The 16812-nt window shown below is 41.0% G+C and overlaps 1 protein-coding gene across 1 annotated transcript in view; it reads left to right on the top strand.

The window, feature by feature from the left end:
• Positions 1 to 11324, top strand: part of RGCC (regulator of cell cycle) — a 12111-nt gene extending 787 nt beyond the window's left edge. The window contains exons 2-5 of the mRNA XM_026034505.1: positions 87 to 263; positions 7732 to 7839; positions 9019 to 9081; positions 10825 to 11324. Coding sequence (XP_025890290.1) covers positions 206 to 263; positions 7732 to 7839; positions 9019 to 9081; positions 10825 to 10832 — 237 coding nt within the window. The 5' untranslated portion in view covers positions 87 to 205 and the 3' untranslated portion in view covers positions 10833 to 11324. The remainder of the gene's footprint in view (positions 1 to 86; positions 264 to 7731; positions 7840 to 9018; positions 9082 to 10824) is intronic.
• The last annotated feature ends 5488 nt before the right edge of the window (positions 11325 to 16812 follow it).

Below are 16812 nucleotides of genomic sequence, written 5' to 3'. Positions count from 1 at the left end.
GGCGGGGCCAGGTGGGTGCGCGGCGGGGCCGGGGCGGGGGAAGGCTGCCGTGGGGCGGCCCTGAGCCGTGTGCCCGGTGCTTGCAGCGCTGCTGGAGGACGGCGGGGAGCTGGCCGAGGCGCTCGGCGAGTTCGACGCCGTCCTGGAGGAGTTCGCGTGCCCGCCCGCCCGGCGCCGCTTCCACTACGGCGAGCACCTGGAGCGCATGAAGCGGCGGAGCTGCGCGAGCGGCAGCGACGGCAGCGGCCTCAGCGACTCCGAGAGTGAGTGGGGCACCCCCGGCCACCGCGGGCATGGAGGGGGAAAAATCCTAAAGAAAAATAACCGCTTCATTTGCTTTTGAGGAGTTARGCTGCTGCGCTTTGACCCGCTGGGTTTGGATCTTGGGCATCGCTTGTGCCCGACCCCTCTTGCACCCTGGGGAAGAGAGCGCTGTGAAATCGTAGGGGTTTGTGTCCTATTTAAACCCCTTCTGGATTTTCAGGATAGGGATTTYCTATCCTGAAATCTTCAGGATTTCAAGGAAATAGTGGGGAAATAGTGGGGAAAAGCAGAGCTCTGTTGCATGCTGCAAGGAAGGCAGAAATAGTGGCCGGCTGGTGTAATACTGAGATTTCCTGGCTGCACTTTGCWAGGTTTTTACAAGTTAAATATCAGCCAAATGAGAGTGAAGTACTTTCAGTGAGCTGGCTGAAACTGAATGAGCTCTTTTTAGTCAGAGGAGATGCCCTCCCTGCTCCTCATTTTTGGAGTGGCATATGCTGTGTGTATGCAAACAGTGCACAGGGAGCTTAGAGCAAGCAAAGTCACACCTGATAGGCAGTTTTGAGCAGAAAATACAAAATACTAGTTTATTTATTTATTGTTGTTCAGGTACTTTTTTTTCCTTCTTTTCCTGAAGTTTTACACCTCTGATTTTCACAGTCACCATGAGACCATCTTTCCTCTTGCAAAGAGTCACACTGAGGACTGCTGTTGTCTTTGGAAGCAATAGATTCAATAGCTGCTTTTTCAGAAGTGCTAGTAAATAAATAAGCCCAAATATATCTTAGTTCCTAAACTTAAAAGCTTCCTTAAACTTAAAAACTTCCCTTATAGATGGCTTTAAAAATTCAAGCTTCCTGAGTTTCAGTTACTTATTATAAAATTGTGCCTTTAGTTTTTGTTGTGCTTCCTTYGGTGACTCACTGTGCAATTTTGTGGACTTTTTGCTAAAAACATAAGGAACATAGTGTTCCTAGTGGTTAAGCTATCCCTATTGCTGCTGCCTAGCATCAAACCACTTTACAACATCGTGATGAGTGGGATTCACCTCAGTTCATGTTACCTGCTCTGACATCTAGCCTAACTACCACTTCTATTTCTTCCTGACGTCTGCAGACGGATTAGGTGCTTCCTGAGGCTTATGCATCTGTTTCCTAAAGTGGATGAATTGCTCTTTGCAAGTCCTTCCCTCCCTGTGGAGGGAGGTCTGGAAATGAACACCTGATTTACATTATACTCCAGCCTTTGGGTGGTGGGGGGTAGGATGAGGTCTGCTTTTACTGATGCAAGCTGATAAATTATGTGAACAGCCTGTAAATCTGAGTCTATCATTAACTACAATAGCAAAGCCTTAGTGTTCTGGGTACTAATACAATAACTTCTAGTGTACTCTCACCAAAAGTGTGAAGGTTCTCTGTCCAGTTAAATATTCTACTGTTGGCAAGCATGAGAAAACAAATTGACATCAAGAATTTATCCATTTTGCATGGTTAAAGCGTATCTAATATCACTGAGCGTATGTGCTGTGTTTAAGAAAAATTAATCCTGAAGAGTACTTAAAATTGTTAGGTTAGAATTGAAAGGAAGGGTCTTCAGAGGAAAATGAAGAGAGCAGAAGGCTTAGCAAGGAACAGCATGCTCATGCAGAAGAGCAGATGAGAGTTTTCAAGAAGCCCTGAAAACAGAATCGTGCCACATCTGGACTGAGTTAGACTGAATGCACTAACAGAGGTAGACAGGATTTAAAGGCTTTGAGCAGTSTTCAAAGATGATGTATGAGAAACTTGCCAAGCTTTCAGGTTTCAGCTTGTGTTAGGGTTCCTCATTTAATGGTGTGCTTAATGTAAAGGGTGGTTCTGATGAAGCAGCCACTGTTCTGTGGACACAGACATAAACTAGACCARGAGATGCACTAGATGTGGTATACAGGAATCCACTACGCCCAGCATATGAGGATATGACTGAGGGAAAGGAAATAGAAAATTAGCTAACCTGATTTTCTTATGAAGCTAATTTGCTTAGGCTAGCTTAAGCTCTAGTTAAATTTGAAAAATCTGAAGTCAGAATGAGTTTCTAGCACTGTCGTTTTTATTTTAAATGAACAAATGCCTCTATTTTAAYTAGAATCTTGACACTTTTCTCAGAAGAGACTCAGAAAAACATCGATTGGTGCGGAAAGCAGCTTAATTCCAAATTGTAGTAGGATTGGAATTGCAGGCTTTTTTATGAAGAGGTCCTTTTATAGAACAGGATGAATGTCTCATGTAGTCTAGATACACTCTGTATGTCTAGTCTAAGAATAGACATGGAAATTTCTACTAACCTGGGCTCTTCAGGCTCAAACTGAGGTTTTCCTTTCCCTGGATCTACCTTTCCTGGTCTCTGTCCTTTGAAGGAACACTTCATGGCCCCATGGAAACACTGAACCTACTTTCTCTTTGATCCTGTGGTGATGTTTAACCTRGGAGAGCTCATTGTTTAAACAAATCCTTAAGAGCAGAAGAAATGCCAACAATATTATCTGCAGTTGGAATTACACTCCAATTCACCAAGACTCTTTCTATCTTGGCAGATTCCCACTATGTAGCAGTATAGGTGATTCCTACTGATTGGTTATGTATTTACAGAACTGATCTGATCCCAACTGGTGTGGAGTGGCTGGAGGTCAGGCCTATCTGTTGTTCTGCAGTGATATCTTGGAGTCTCGTGTGGGATTGTAAGATTGGGCAGTAACATCTTGAAGTGTTGCAAACATTTGTTTTAGGGCACATGGATCACATTTAAGCTTAAACTTTCTCCAAAATTGCAAATGTTGTGTAAAGCTGAACAATGTTCTTTTATTGTCTGGTAAAGGAAGTCCTCTCCTGGGGCTTGTACAGTGAAGATGAGGCAATTTAATTTAAAAACAGAAGTATTTACAGAAGATGTCTGTCAATACAGTTAATCATTTAAATATATATATATATTTTACTTAAGCTCCTCTTGAGGGAGCTAAGAGCAAAAGTACTGTTAGACATTCTTCTTACTCATTTTAGCCTCTTGAGGGGAAAAATAACATTCAAAGGTCCAATTTGGGAAAAGGAGCACAATAATATTTGGGTCTACTGTACCTTGTCCAGTTATTTAGACTAACTGATCTTTGGCCAAGTTCTGCCTTGGCTGTGATCAGATATTGTATGTAACACTGGACTGTAGCCCTTGCAGTAATAAAAATGCTGGCATGTGCAGATAGATCCTGTTAGTATTTGACCTGCAAGTGTTGTATTAAATGCAGCTGATTGGGTCAGTGCTGGAAATCACAATGTGATAACTAATTTACTACAGTAATAGACACTCCCGAGTTGCTGAACTATCAGAATGAAGAGTAATTATGTTTCATCTTTCTATATTTAACAGAATGGATGTCGAACAGCTTTATAGTTGAGATTATTTACACTGAAACATCTAAGACAAGAGATGCTTATACGTCGTTAGCCATGGCATCTGTTGTATGTGATGATGTGATCTGTAGTAGGGTTCTGTTGTCAGGAGTGCAGATGCAGTGGTACTGAAAAACCTGAACTTTTAAAGATAGTGTTTCCTTCTTCTGGAATGAGCTTGCAAAGAAAAAGGCAGGGCTTGCCTGTATAAATGGCATGTGCAGTCAATGCACTTTGCCAGTATCGTGTATAGCAGTGGCACAAGTCTTTCAAGTTTAGGCTTGGAATAACAAATAGAAAGTTAGACTAAATGAAGGGTTGGGAATGGAAATGCTTTAGCATTTCTTGTGCCAAAGCTATAATAACACTTAAAAGCTAAACCATAATCTGCTGTGCTCTCAGCAGTGTTTTACACTTTTAGCTACTAGTAAACTGGTTCAACTTGTGTTCTATCAAAAGCAGTGGAAAACGAGTGTCACCTTAGATCCTGTGCTGATACAGCCTGCAGTCTGTCTTCCTAGTAACTTTTAGGAGCATGTTAATGCTTTGAGACATATGTCCCCCGGCCTTTAAGCACATCAAAAGGACCTCAGTGCCTCTACGACTTGTAATGCTGTAATTTCAAAACTGAGCAGGTGCAGATTTACTAAGGGGCTGAATTGCTTCCTGTTAACACCCGGTGCCTGGTGTAACACAAGCATCTGTGGTTGCATGCCATAGAAGTACGTGTGGCTGTGCTAAGGCCTCCACTAGCTAAAGATGACACATGAGCCACTATTAATACTTYACAGTCATCCTGAAAAGCCAGAACACATTTGCAGTCTTGAAATACCTAAGTGTGGAAAAGATGCAGAAAAATTCAATGTAAATGATTGAAAATGCAAAATGATTTCAAAATGGCTAAAAAGTCGAGTCCAGGCTGGCTGCCTGGAAAAGAGATTACTTCAGTGGGCACAATCTCTTCTTTCAAAACATCCAAAGTGGCATTGGGAAAATGAAGTAGGAAGTGCTGTTGGCTCTCGCCCCGCATGAGAACATCAAATGCAACTACCACATTTCAAACAAAATATTTGTGAGATATTTCTTCACACACTGTAGAGTTCAACTGCAAAATCATTGCCTAAAGGTACTGTGGCTGTTATGTTTACATGTCAAAGCAGCTAGATAGCCATGGAAAGAATTTGTCAGGGACCACTGAATATTAAGATAGTACTGCAGCCTTAAAGTATGTTGATCTGTGCATTGCTAGGAACTGGTAGAACATATCTGGCAACTGCTGGTCTGTCCCTGCACCAGTCTTGAACTCTTCTGTAGGCATCTACTATGAGTCACTATCAGAGGCTCTGAGTGGAAGGACCTTTGATTTTTTTAACAGTAAATCCTAATTTTATATGATGAAGAGAATTGAGTGGATTGCTGCCTCCTCAAATATTGAATGACTGATACCTGACAAGAGCAACCGAGTTTAATGAAAAGATGAAACAAGACTTGTATGGAGAAAGCCTTATGGAATCTAAGGAATAATACAACTTAAGAGATCATCTGATACATTCAAGGGAATGAAAACCCAGAAGTTTGGAGTACACAGGTTGCTTTCCAGGTATTTTAGTTAAAGGGAAGGACATGCTTACCTGTAAGACTTGCTGTTCTTGCRTCCCCAGAATTCCTGTTTGTCTCCCTTATGCTTTACTGTATAATAGGAGCAGTGAAGTGGGAGACTAGAATTAGAAACTTGGCCTTTTAAGTAGTAAATGTGATGGGGGAGCAGTATGTTAAGTCTCCCAGATAATTAGAAACATTCTTGTATATCTAAATTTCAAGCTTCCTAAATGACTTCCTTGTAATTAGTAATGATGCGATTTGAAATCTCTTAAATCATGAAGCCCTGGAATTTAGATAGGGAAAGTGGTTTTTTGTTTGGTTTTCTCCCTGTCTGTGTTGGAGCAGATGGTTGATAACTAGGCAGAAGACAACATATAAACAGTGCAGCAAAGTGTGAGCATGATTATGATCCCAGCCTGAAGGACTGCAGCACGTACCTTGTGGAATGAGTTCTTTATACTGTCTTCTCCTGTGTACTGGTGGCATTAGAAATTCCTGKTTTTTTTTAAATCAAATAAGCAATGGTAATGAGTTGTGCAGTCTTGCTTTGTTGGATGGTTTGTGGTGAATTCATGATCTGTGAAGACATTTTAATGACGTTTTAAGACTCTTCTCTGAAAAGCTTGAGGGATACAAGTCTCTAAATCTTTCTGCACTGAAAAATGCACTGTTTTTAATAGGAGTAGCTAGCCTTAAAACTATCTCCTGATTGTCTATGATATTGGAGAGAACATAATATTAAGTCAGATGGCTAAGCGTTTCCCCTGCCTGTTTTAAAAGAAAAAGAAATCTGAGGTTTTCCTCCCTCAGTTAATTACTGTCCAGAACCTTTCAATTGTTTATTTCATGGAAACTTGGTAAATTTACATGGTATTGCAGTGTTTTTTCTTCTTGTGGTTTAACTGTATATTGGAACAGCAAAGGTCAGTACTAACTATAGATTACTCTGCCAAAGTAAAATACATCCATATTTGTTCTAAACCTCTAATTCTGCAGCTGTTTCTATAACCTAACTCATATAAATCAACTTAGGAGCCTAACTYGTTTTTAAGGTTTTCTTTTAAAGAGACAATATTTCTTTTAACCAGCCGTAAATCATAGTTTGATTCTGTTCTCTGCATGTGTACACAAATTTTAGAGCCACATGGTARGTAATAAATGATAAACTTACATTGCAGTGGAAGAGAAAGGGTTGGGTGAGGGTAGGCAGCAGTGGTGAGAGATCCTAGGCACCAGCCTCTAGTTCTTTCATTGCAAGGGATGTTGGATTTGTGTGGCAATGTGTGGAAATCCTCCAAGATCCTCTTTTGAAGGTGAATGAGCAAATATTGGCTGTTGCAGCTGGCAGGGAGCAAGGATTGAAATGTCCTTCTGAGCTTTCTRCCCTTGAGCCATGTTTTGCAGAAGCTCATCTTTATGCAGTGGAAATCAGAAGTATTGTTTTAAAACAGCATGTTTTCGGTAGTTTCTTGTTCGCTGTGGTATGCATCTTGGCTTTAAAAAAATGTGGCTTTGGTTTAAAGTTGGCTCAAGCTGTTTTCAGGAAGAAATGTTATCTGTTACTTTCAGTCCATTCATGTACTGGAGTTCATATTTCGTTGTGCAGTGCTGGTAAGAAATGTCAATACAGAACAGTTGTGGTTTTTTCTCCTCCCTTAATTTCAGGAGCTACTTCTCAGGGTTGAGGACAATGCTGGATGTATTCTCTATTCATCAGTGAAAGGTGATACAAGTTGGGTGTCACAGCTGTTACATTGATTATACTGACATTATACTATGTTGTATTGATTATATCATTATATAGGTCAGGCCTTTCAGCCCTGAATTTAGCAGAACACAGTATCATACCTATATTCACACCAACCTGGGCAGATKATGTGGAGCCTTAGAGAAACAGGCTATTAATTAATAGTATTGGGCATGTAGGCATTTCTGATTTTAACTAGGTGCTGCTTTTTGCCCCTTTACCACCATCTCAGTGGCAAACTCTGCAATAGCAGTCTGTGATACTGATGTTTTTGGGAACTGTCCCTATTGCAGAGCTGTTCTTCAAAAGCTATTACTAAAGCTAAATAAAGTTTAGCTTGCCACAACTTCCCAGACGATTGTATGTCAGGCTGCCCAAGCCAGGCCTAACTGGGGGGATGTGGGATAACTTTTGTTCTTATATTTTTTTTTTCCCATTGATGGAAAAACTGACTATGGGAAAAGCTGTTGTTTTTCTTAACAGGATATATAGGACTAGATATAACAGGATATAGGTTGCCCTTAAACATAGGTGCTTTTCCTTCAAATAACAGATGATCTGATTTGTTCCTTTGAAGTCTGAATCTGACTTGTAGAGACTTGGCCTAAGAAACCTCCCATTTTTTTCTKAAGACCCTTAAGATTTGCAGTATGTGTTGCTGATAGATGTTCTAATTTGTAATGTATTTTTTCACTGTAGGTGCAGATTCACTGTACAGAAATAGTTTCAGCTTAAGTGACGAGAAACTGAATTCTCCAACCGCATCTACTCCAACTTTGCCGTCGCCTTCAGTAACTCCATGTAAAGGTAAACTTAATTTTACTTGCTTGCACGTCTTCCTCCTTCTTAGCTGTATAGTATATTACAGAATCACAGAATATTCAAGGAAGGGACCTCTASAGATCATCTAGTCCARCCTTCCTGCTCAAGCAGGCACACCTAGAGCATGTGGCACAGGGCGGCATCCAGGCGGGTTTGGGAGAGCTCCAGAGAAGGAGACTCCACAGCCTCCCTGGGCAGCCTGTTCTGCTGATCTGTCACCCTCACAACAAAGAAGTTCCTCCTCACCTGGAGATGGAACTGCCTGKGTTTCAGCTTATGCCCATTTCCCCTTGTCCTATTGCTGGCCACCACTGAGAAGAGCTTGTCCCCTTCTTCCTTCCATTCTCCCTTCATGAACTTAGACATATTAATCAGATCYCCTCTCAGCCTTCTCTTCTCCAGAGAAAACAGGCCCAGTTCACTCAGTCTCTCCTCATACGAGAGATGTTCCAGTCCCTTAATCATCTCAGTTGCTCTAACTAATATTGTTGAGCAAGGATCTACACATGACTCATTTTTTAGGATGGCAACAAAACCAAAAATTACTTTTAGGCAGGCTGCAGATGCAAGTACTGTTACTGTTCAAAAACTAGACGAGTTTTTTGCAGATTAAATAGGGTGGGTTGCTTTGTTAGGAGTGAAAATGTGAGTGGATGTTGGGATGCAGACTTAGTGTATAAGCCATAATCAAGAGCGTAATATCAAAGTAAATAACTTCACAAGATAGAAGAGGATTGGATTTGTCCRGTGAAGTATGTTTAGGGCTGCGAATGCAGTATCTCATATATGTTTGATATCTATAGATCTAAATACATTTATATAGGTGTATTAAGACAATATGGAAGAATCCCCCTGGTAGCAAGGACKTAGTTCAGTTGACATATTCCCCCCTCTTGCCACCTCAATCTCTGCTTTAGGGAAACTAAGTGTCTTTTTTCCTTAATCATTTGCATAAGATAAAAAGTGAAGTTTTAAACAGTTTTTTCCCGTCTTCTGAGAATGTATTTGTACTTGTAGGCAGCTCTGTTAAGAGGAAGTCAAGAAAACTTATGAAAATCCAGAGCATATTTGGTACCACTGAAATATAGGGCACTGTGCAGATCCAGAGAGTTCTCTTGGTTAGAAATGTCMTATTTAAACTGTGATGACCTTTTTCATTTGCAGCAAAGCTTGGAGATACAAAAGAACTGGAAGATTTTATTGCTGATCTTGACAGGACATTAGCAAGTAAGTAGTTTTTCTTAGTAGACTGCATCTTGTTTAGTGCCTTTAAAGAGTAAAAGTGAATCCATCAGAAATGGAGTGACCTTTTTTAATATAATGTGGCTACATCTGACTTACTTAGGCTATGGATTACTATGTAGGCAAGAAGGTAAAATGGACTAAATTCGGGTCTCTGCCTGAATGTTGAAGGCTTTTCTCCAGACAGCCTTTTCCCACTAAGTGTTATTCTGCTCTGTATAGTTATTCTCACCAAATAGTTATCTATATAGTTATCTATATAGTTATATAGTTAATCTATATAGTTATTCTCACCAAATTCTCTTTTCCCAGGACAGTCTTTTACATTTCTTAGGAAGATGAGTCCATGCAACTCATGTATCAGAAAGCATTTTGAGCTCTGTCTCTACTGGGTGCTTTTAAGCAGTCACAGGGTGAGTGGTAGCAGCTTCTGCTGCTCCTGTGTCTCTGCATACGTGCAGGCTGGCAGGTGTGCATGAACCTCTGCCATCCCTGGGGCAGCTGCAGTTCTCCTCCTGTCAGTGCATAGATGGAGTAAACGCATCGTTTCCTGACTGTTCAAAGTGGGCTCATGCTTCTTACAAAGCTAAAAAGCTGGAGCAGTAACCACAGTGAAGGATACCATTCTGGAGTTTTATTGATACTATAATTTGCTGTTTATTTTGCTGTGTGAAATTAAGGAGAAGATATCTGTATCTTAGACTAGATTAAGCAGGATTTTTTATTTCTACCAGAAATTAATGTAGATTTTATTTTCTGTCACTAKCTTGGAGTTAGGATTTTCAACTACCCTTTTCTCTTTTTACTATGAATTTAAATGCTTCTCCCTGCTGTGTRCTTGATTTTTCTCTCCTTCTTTCTATGTTGCATTTGAAGCATGGTACTGTTCTTTTTGTGTGGTTCTGCAGTCTGATTCCATTCAAAATAAATTATAGGATTAGACCTAAATGGCTGCATGGACTAAAACATGAGCCCAGAGTGTCTGAACTATTAGKCATTCTCCCTTTCCTGTAATTCTTGAAGTCATGGCCATCTGTCTTGAATTTWATTCAAGACAGCTGTGCTTGTGATMGTCCTACTTCCCTGTCTTCATACCCATATCCTAATTTCAGTTCCATTATTTTAAGTAATTTCTGCTTCTGTTATGGATGCATGTKTGAGCAATTTTTTGCCACTGAAACTTAATTCGACTGATTTGCTCATCCGAAAAGCTCTAAATTTGAAGGATGGCCGTGCAGAAGGACAAACCCCCCCCAAGGTCTCAAATATCTTGCTATGTCTTTTAAAGCTATGTTGCAGGTGACTTTACTGGTTGCATTGCCCCCCTGCAAAGCACATTAAAGGTGAGGCCAGGGATTGCTACCTGGTATGATGGGTTTTTTTTCCACCTAAGAGAATGTGCTGGTTATTTCAACAGTTCACTTGCTCTGTGGTGCCGTGCTAACTCTGTCACGCTTTGAAGTCCTGGGGAAAAARGTCCAACTTATTTGACTTTGTTATGTATTATCTTGTCGGTTTATGCATTATTCTGCTCATATATTTGAGGCTATGCAAAAGTTTTGTACAGATGCTTTTTGCCTAATGTACTTTTAAAAATAGAAATTACCTTAAATTTTTACACAATAGAATCTCTTAGCTCTCATGCTTAAAAATGTATAGTCCTGCCCTATGTGTGATGTGTTAACGTGCAATCCTATTGCAGAACTGATTGTTGTTTTGTRTTTACAGGCATGTGAAACGGGATGCTTTGGCCTTGTGCCTATGAATATGTCCCCTGAAAGATAAGTGGCATCAATCACTGAGAACTGCTGACATTGATGGATAACTTCACCACTCAAGCTATTTACTTTCTGAACGTAACATTTGTCATCTTCCTATAAGTATTTAGCAGCATGGGTTTTGCTATTCTGCAGCAGGTGAAATCAGATAACTTAAATGTTATTGCTATATTTTGCTTTAAAATATAGCTTAAATTTTAATTTAAAGTTGCTTTTATGAAAAAAAATGTAAATTTATATAGTTGAGAACTTTTAATGCCTTTTCCATTATAATATATATTTTTGTATACAAATAAAGCCTGAACTGGAATCCAGATGTCTGAACTTCATATGAACAGAACTGTGAAAAGGGATTATGAATTAAGTTTACAATAAAAACATCAGGTTTTAAAGTATTTAATACAATTATTTCCTGATAGACAAAACACTATCTTGACTTGCACTTTTTCCTCTCAAATTGCTTAAATAAGAATCTCTTTTTTTATTATGTAAAATGAATGCCATCATGAATATTATGGAATAAAGTGGTAATTTCACTTGCATTAGAGTAACACTGACTTAGTGCAGTTTTGAACAAACCCTATTAACAAATTGCTCTAAAAGGCATCTTTGTAAACATCAGTATTAGTATCTGAGTATTCACATAAGTCTGTGCTGATCTGCCAGTTAATATTTAGGCATCTAAGCCCACAGGCTGAAGGTAGGAAGTAGCAAGAAAGCTATTTGTCTGGATCTTTACCAGAATCTGGAGTCTAAAACTGCCCAGGCTTTGAGAATGAGTGTCTGGCCATCAGTGTCTTGTTCAGAGTGGCAGAACCTATGTGTACAGGGAGGATGATTCTTCCCATTAAGCCTTGGAGACATCCTGTAGGTTCCTCCAGCTGCTGCAGGCATCCTCAGTGCTGCAATCTGAGCTGCCTGTGTCATCCCTAGTCTTTTTGGTGTTATTTGAACTGCAGGTTTGTCTTTTGAGAAACCAAAGCAGCCTTGTGAGAAGTTACATGAGTGAAGAGTTCAGAGCCTGTGTCCCTCTTGGTCTGTTAGCTTTGACTGTGGTGCTGCCTGGAGAGGGATGTCCAGATGGACCCTTAGCACAGCTCCTTAACAGCTGCTTGAGAGGAGGTCTCCAGGTTTGTCTCCTGCAGCTTGGGTGAMAGGAGTCCCCTGCATTTTTGCTAACAGGAACTCCATGAGGTTTATACAAACCTACTTCTGTTTCTTCTTAACAAGATCCAAAATAGATTTGGGTCTTGTTAAATGCAAACTAAGTTATCTGCATGGATAAGAAAGCTAAACCTTGGTAAACTGGGTAGATGTGAATGCCTCTGCCACCACTTCTTGGAGTTTTGTTTTTTTAACCTTCTGGTTGGGGTGCAATGTAAAGTGATGACCGCTTTTTCAGGAAGCAATTCCATTAGGTTTTCTACATACAGCAGCTTCAGGTAATAAATTGCCCCTTGAAATAGAAATCAACTAAATTAATGTTAAATTTATGTTTGTTAAATTTATGTAGCAGACCAGAAACCTGAAATGACATGCATAAAATGTGGAGGCTTCTGCACAGTAGAAAAAWCTCTTCAAGCAGCAAGGTATCCTTCTTTGGCAATATCAGGGCACTTCAGTGTGCTGTGCTGTAAACACATGGCTGCCTTGGTATGATTGGGAGAATAATCTGGTCTCGCGTGTAAGGGAATGATTTTTTTATTTGAATCCAATGAGAGATTTTAGTGGGTACTGAGAGGAGGCAAACAAGGGAATGCTCATGAGTGTTGGTTTTCTTTTGTAAGAAATAYTAGGTGTTTGCATAAGGCATACATTTAGGCTAACTGAGGAATAACAGTCAAAGTTGTGTTTGCCTTCATTACTAGCAAACAGTATCAAAATTAAGGATGAGTAGTGATGAATGTTGATGTTGCAAAGGTAGAATAATCAAACTAAGTGAGTTTTAAGTAAGTTAATGGTTTTGGAGGAGGCTACTTCATGTTCCTGGGGTGGCAGGGGAAGGGGCACAGCTGCTTTTTCCGTTAGTGCAGATGTGCAGGGCATATGTTTTCTGCTTCCCTTCTGTATTTTCAGTTGTTCTTGATACAGTTGAAGGATCTTGACCTTCATATTATTATATTATATATTATTATATAATAAATATTCAGAGTTGGGTATCTCCCTTCAGGGTGATATTACTGAACTGTTGTAGTAATTTCAGAATGGCAATACTGTGCTTTTTAGACACCCATCTTGAAGATTCTTTTCCTTCATAAGTAAAGATTTAAAACRAGGCGTGTTCTTCATTTCGTGTGATGTAAAATCAGTTTTGAAGTTAAGGGTGAAGTCACAACCTGTCCTTTTGATTTTAATATAAATGGGTGGAGACTTCTGCTTGCTTATGCAACAGTTTGGAGATGAGCAGCCACAAAATCTGGGAGTGTGTGCTGGGTTGTTGTTGATCTGAATTCCCTTTTGTTTGTTGCACTCGCTCTGGAATGTCCTGTGCTGTCAGAATGAAGGCGTTAATGAGGATCTCATTTCACCAGGGTATATCTCTCACTCAAGTTCATGACCTTATTACTCTACGTATGGCACTGGGAAATGCATCGTTGAGAAAACACTCATGGGATGCTCTATCCCCATGGAAGCTGTGCTGTCCTTGTGCACCAGCCTAACTTTCCAACCCTTGCTTCAACTCTCTCTTATGCTGTGATGCCAAATTCATGCTTGAAGATATTCTCTCAGTATTGTTGTGCTGCTCATCTAGGAATGGAAATCAGGAGCTTACACTAAGTAGATATATTGCCACAGCTTAACATGCAAGGTGAGATGCAACAATTCTCTGCACGTCTGCTATTTACATACTGCAAACTCAAGGTTAAAAGGATTAGTTTAAACCTCTGTTGCTCAGGCTTGAGCTAATGTCTTATCTCAGTTTTGCTATTGATTGTGTGGGTCCTCAGCATAGTCACCAAGGCTTAGCTGATATGTGGTAACTYATTAAGCCTGGTAATGTGCTCATTTTTTTTCCTGAGCCCTTTATAAGGGGAAGAGGAGAAAAAGAGGGCTCGTTTTCCTAGCTGTCTGTGTGTCTTGAGCAGCTGTCGGTGCACTTCCAGCCAGGTGACTTCTTGGGGAAAAAGGAAAACGGTGATGTTGGCAGTGACTGTGTACAGGGAAAAGCAGGCTCTGCTTTGTGAGGGTTGCTTGTGGGGAATGGCCCACTCCTTGCTGGCTTCTAGAGCCCGTTGTCTCGAGAGTCCTTTCCCCTCCACCCCCATTGCTGATACTTGAGTAGAAGTACAGAGTCACAGAASGGTTGAGGTTGGAAGGGACCTCTAGAGATCATCTAGTCCAACCTTCCTGCTCCAGCAGGGACACCAGAGCACGGGGCACAGGGCGGCATCCAGGTGGGTTTACACATTAGATGCAGAATTAATTTCCATCAGGGTTGCTGATATGAAGGGTCAGAGAGGGGAAGAGAAATCACCTTCATAGCTCGGCAGCTTTATGTAAGCCTTGTTTTAGGAAGCAGATATATGCAAAGAGAAAGCCCACAGAGAATGGGAAAGAACCGTGCCTGCAAATAGAGGTTTTTTTTTTAAGTTCTCATTTGTTTTAAGTTCTCAATTTAATCTCTCATTTAAGTTCTCAATTGTTGCTTTTAGACCAGTGCTCAGCTGCCTCAGCCTCTGTGAATTCCCGTGGGAATTCAGATGGGAAATGTTCCACCTACTGCAGATTTCCATGGATGAGCCACAACGTTGTTACCTCAGATGGACRCAGTTCCCCGTCCAAGAGTCATCCATGCCCTGATGGAGCCTGCCTGTCTTATGAGGGACCTGTTTGTGTGAAGGTGCCTGAATGTGCTGGACACATCTGCTAGGCTCTTGGAGAGAAGCTTGCAGTATTACAGCTTGGAAGCAAGTTCGGTGTCATAAAGCCAGTATGASTGCAGCAGCTTTTGAACTAGATCCAGCTCTACGTATGAACATTGCAAACTCTGTATTCTCAGTGGAGAAAAGTCCTGTTTTCTGTGCTGTTTTAATGGGGTTTTGTACATTACTGACTTCATTTCAGCTTGGCTAGCAGAGAGCTTTCTAAATAACTTCACAATAACGTAAGATGGTACTGGCTGTTATATTACATTGTTTTACAGTATTACAATGAATCTTTTCAAGGCCCTTCTTTTGGATTAAATGCTTTAAAATAGCCTTTGGGATTAAATCAGGCCAGTCGGTACAAAGAGCTTTTAGTGGGATTTTTTTGATTGCTTTTGGTCTTTCACTTCTATGTAAGTTTTAGAAACCGAAATATTCGTCATTTCATCTCTTAAAACGACAGACTGGAGACAGACTMCTCCGTTCTCAAAGGCTCACGGAGCTCAGACTTCTGTGGGAGGCTCAGGCTGAGCTGGAGGTCAGAATGAAGGTTCCCCTCTCCATAGCACGTGGCTGTAACACCAAATGACTTAATTCGGTTCTGTTGTTAGAATGTTTTTCACTCCAGTGTTTAGTAAGGGCATTGCCCTTGTGGTGTGTCAAACAAACAAACAAAAAATTACTGTATTTTGGTACATACTCAGTCTTTTCCTCCAAAAAAAAAAAAAAAAAAAATCTTGGTACTATATGAAATCAGGTCAGGACCTAATTGACTTAGGCACTTATAAGCTAGAATATTAGTTTTCTTTGGCTCCTCAATGGCCAGTAAAGGATGAAGAAAGAGGCCTTTGTCTACAGTGAATATTGTAAAGGACTGTGGGTGACCATTTACCTGGCTTCTCATAGCATAATGATGGAAACCACAGTGGTGATAGTCCATTTCTAAAGCCATGATAGCCAGGGTTTATGTTTGCACAATTCCAAGTCTGTGTCAGTGGAAACTTCTCCAGTATGCATCACCCCTGACGTGGAGGAGAAGGTGAGAGTCTGGCACTGGCCCAATGGCTTGTCTAAAGAGAACTGGTGGTGACAGTGGTCCAGACTCTGTTACACTTCATTAACAGCAGCTTTTGGTTAAGAGAGTCTGAAATGTCTCCCTGTTGGGAGTTGTCCACATGTGTTGCTCACAGCATTTCTCTGGCGTTAGGTAATCTCACAGCAAGCACTTCCACCCAGACAGTGTCTTTAGCATACACGAGTCCTCATCAAACAAAATCAGAAGCAGCACCCTCCTGTTTTTGTACAGAGTGTGTACACTCTGTACACCCTCCTGTTTTTGTACAGGGGAGGTCCAGCCCCACAGATTGCAGTGGGGTTACAGAGTTCAACACTTTGTAGACAGAGGCTTATTAGAAACTTGCCCCAAAACCATTGGTACCCTTGCATGGTATTTTCAATAATGAGTTTCAGCAGGCTCTTTGTTATTCTTCCTACTTCCACCAGCTGTGCAAGGTACCTCTTACCATGGAGTATTTTCCTCAGCTTGGTTTTGCACATAGCAAAAATCAACCCTCCTGTACTCCCTTCCCAGCTGGTGCYGACGGATGAGCACTGCAGCCTGTCCAACCAGCTGCTTCACCCAGGCTGCTCTGAGGAAACTTAGGGGAGAAGGAAAGAGGCTTGATTAAAGGTTGTAGCCTTCATTCCCCTCTCACCCTTGTCCATGGGCTTCACTCGGTTGTTTAGAGGAAATGTATTAGTGCTACCAAAGACTYGAGCCGTTTTCCTGTGGTTTTGAGGTAGAAAGACCTTGATGGTCCTTATAGGGTTTTAAATTTCACGTATTACCCCAGACATCAGTACGGATTAGGGGTCGACCTGCTGGAAAGCAGCTCTATGGAGAGGGACCTGGGAGTCCTGGTTGACACCAAGTTAACCATGAGTGAGCAGTGTGCCCTCACGGCCAAGAAGGCCAATGGGATCCTGGCTGCATCAGGAGGATGTTGCCAGCAGGTCAAGGGAGGGGATCCTGCCCCTCTGCTCAGCTCTGGTGAGGCCGCACCTGGAGTATT

This window comes from Nothoprocta perdicaria, unplaced genomic scaffold (genome assembly GCF_003342845.1).
Source record: "Nothoprocta perdicaria isolate Ctin4 unplaced genomic scaffold, notPer1 scaffold_145, whole genome shotgun sequence".
Lineage (NCBI taxonomy): Eukaryota > Metazoa > Chordata > Aves > Tinamiformes > Tinamidae > Nothoprocta > Nothoprocta perdicaria.
The sequence above is the reverse complement of the archived record's forward strand: the minus strand, read 5'-3'. Positions and strand labels throughout refer to the sequence as shown.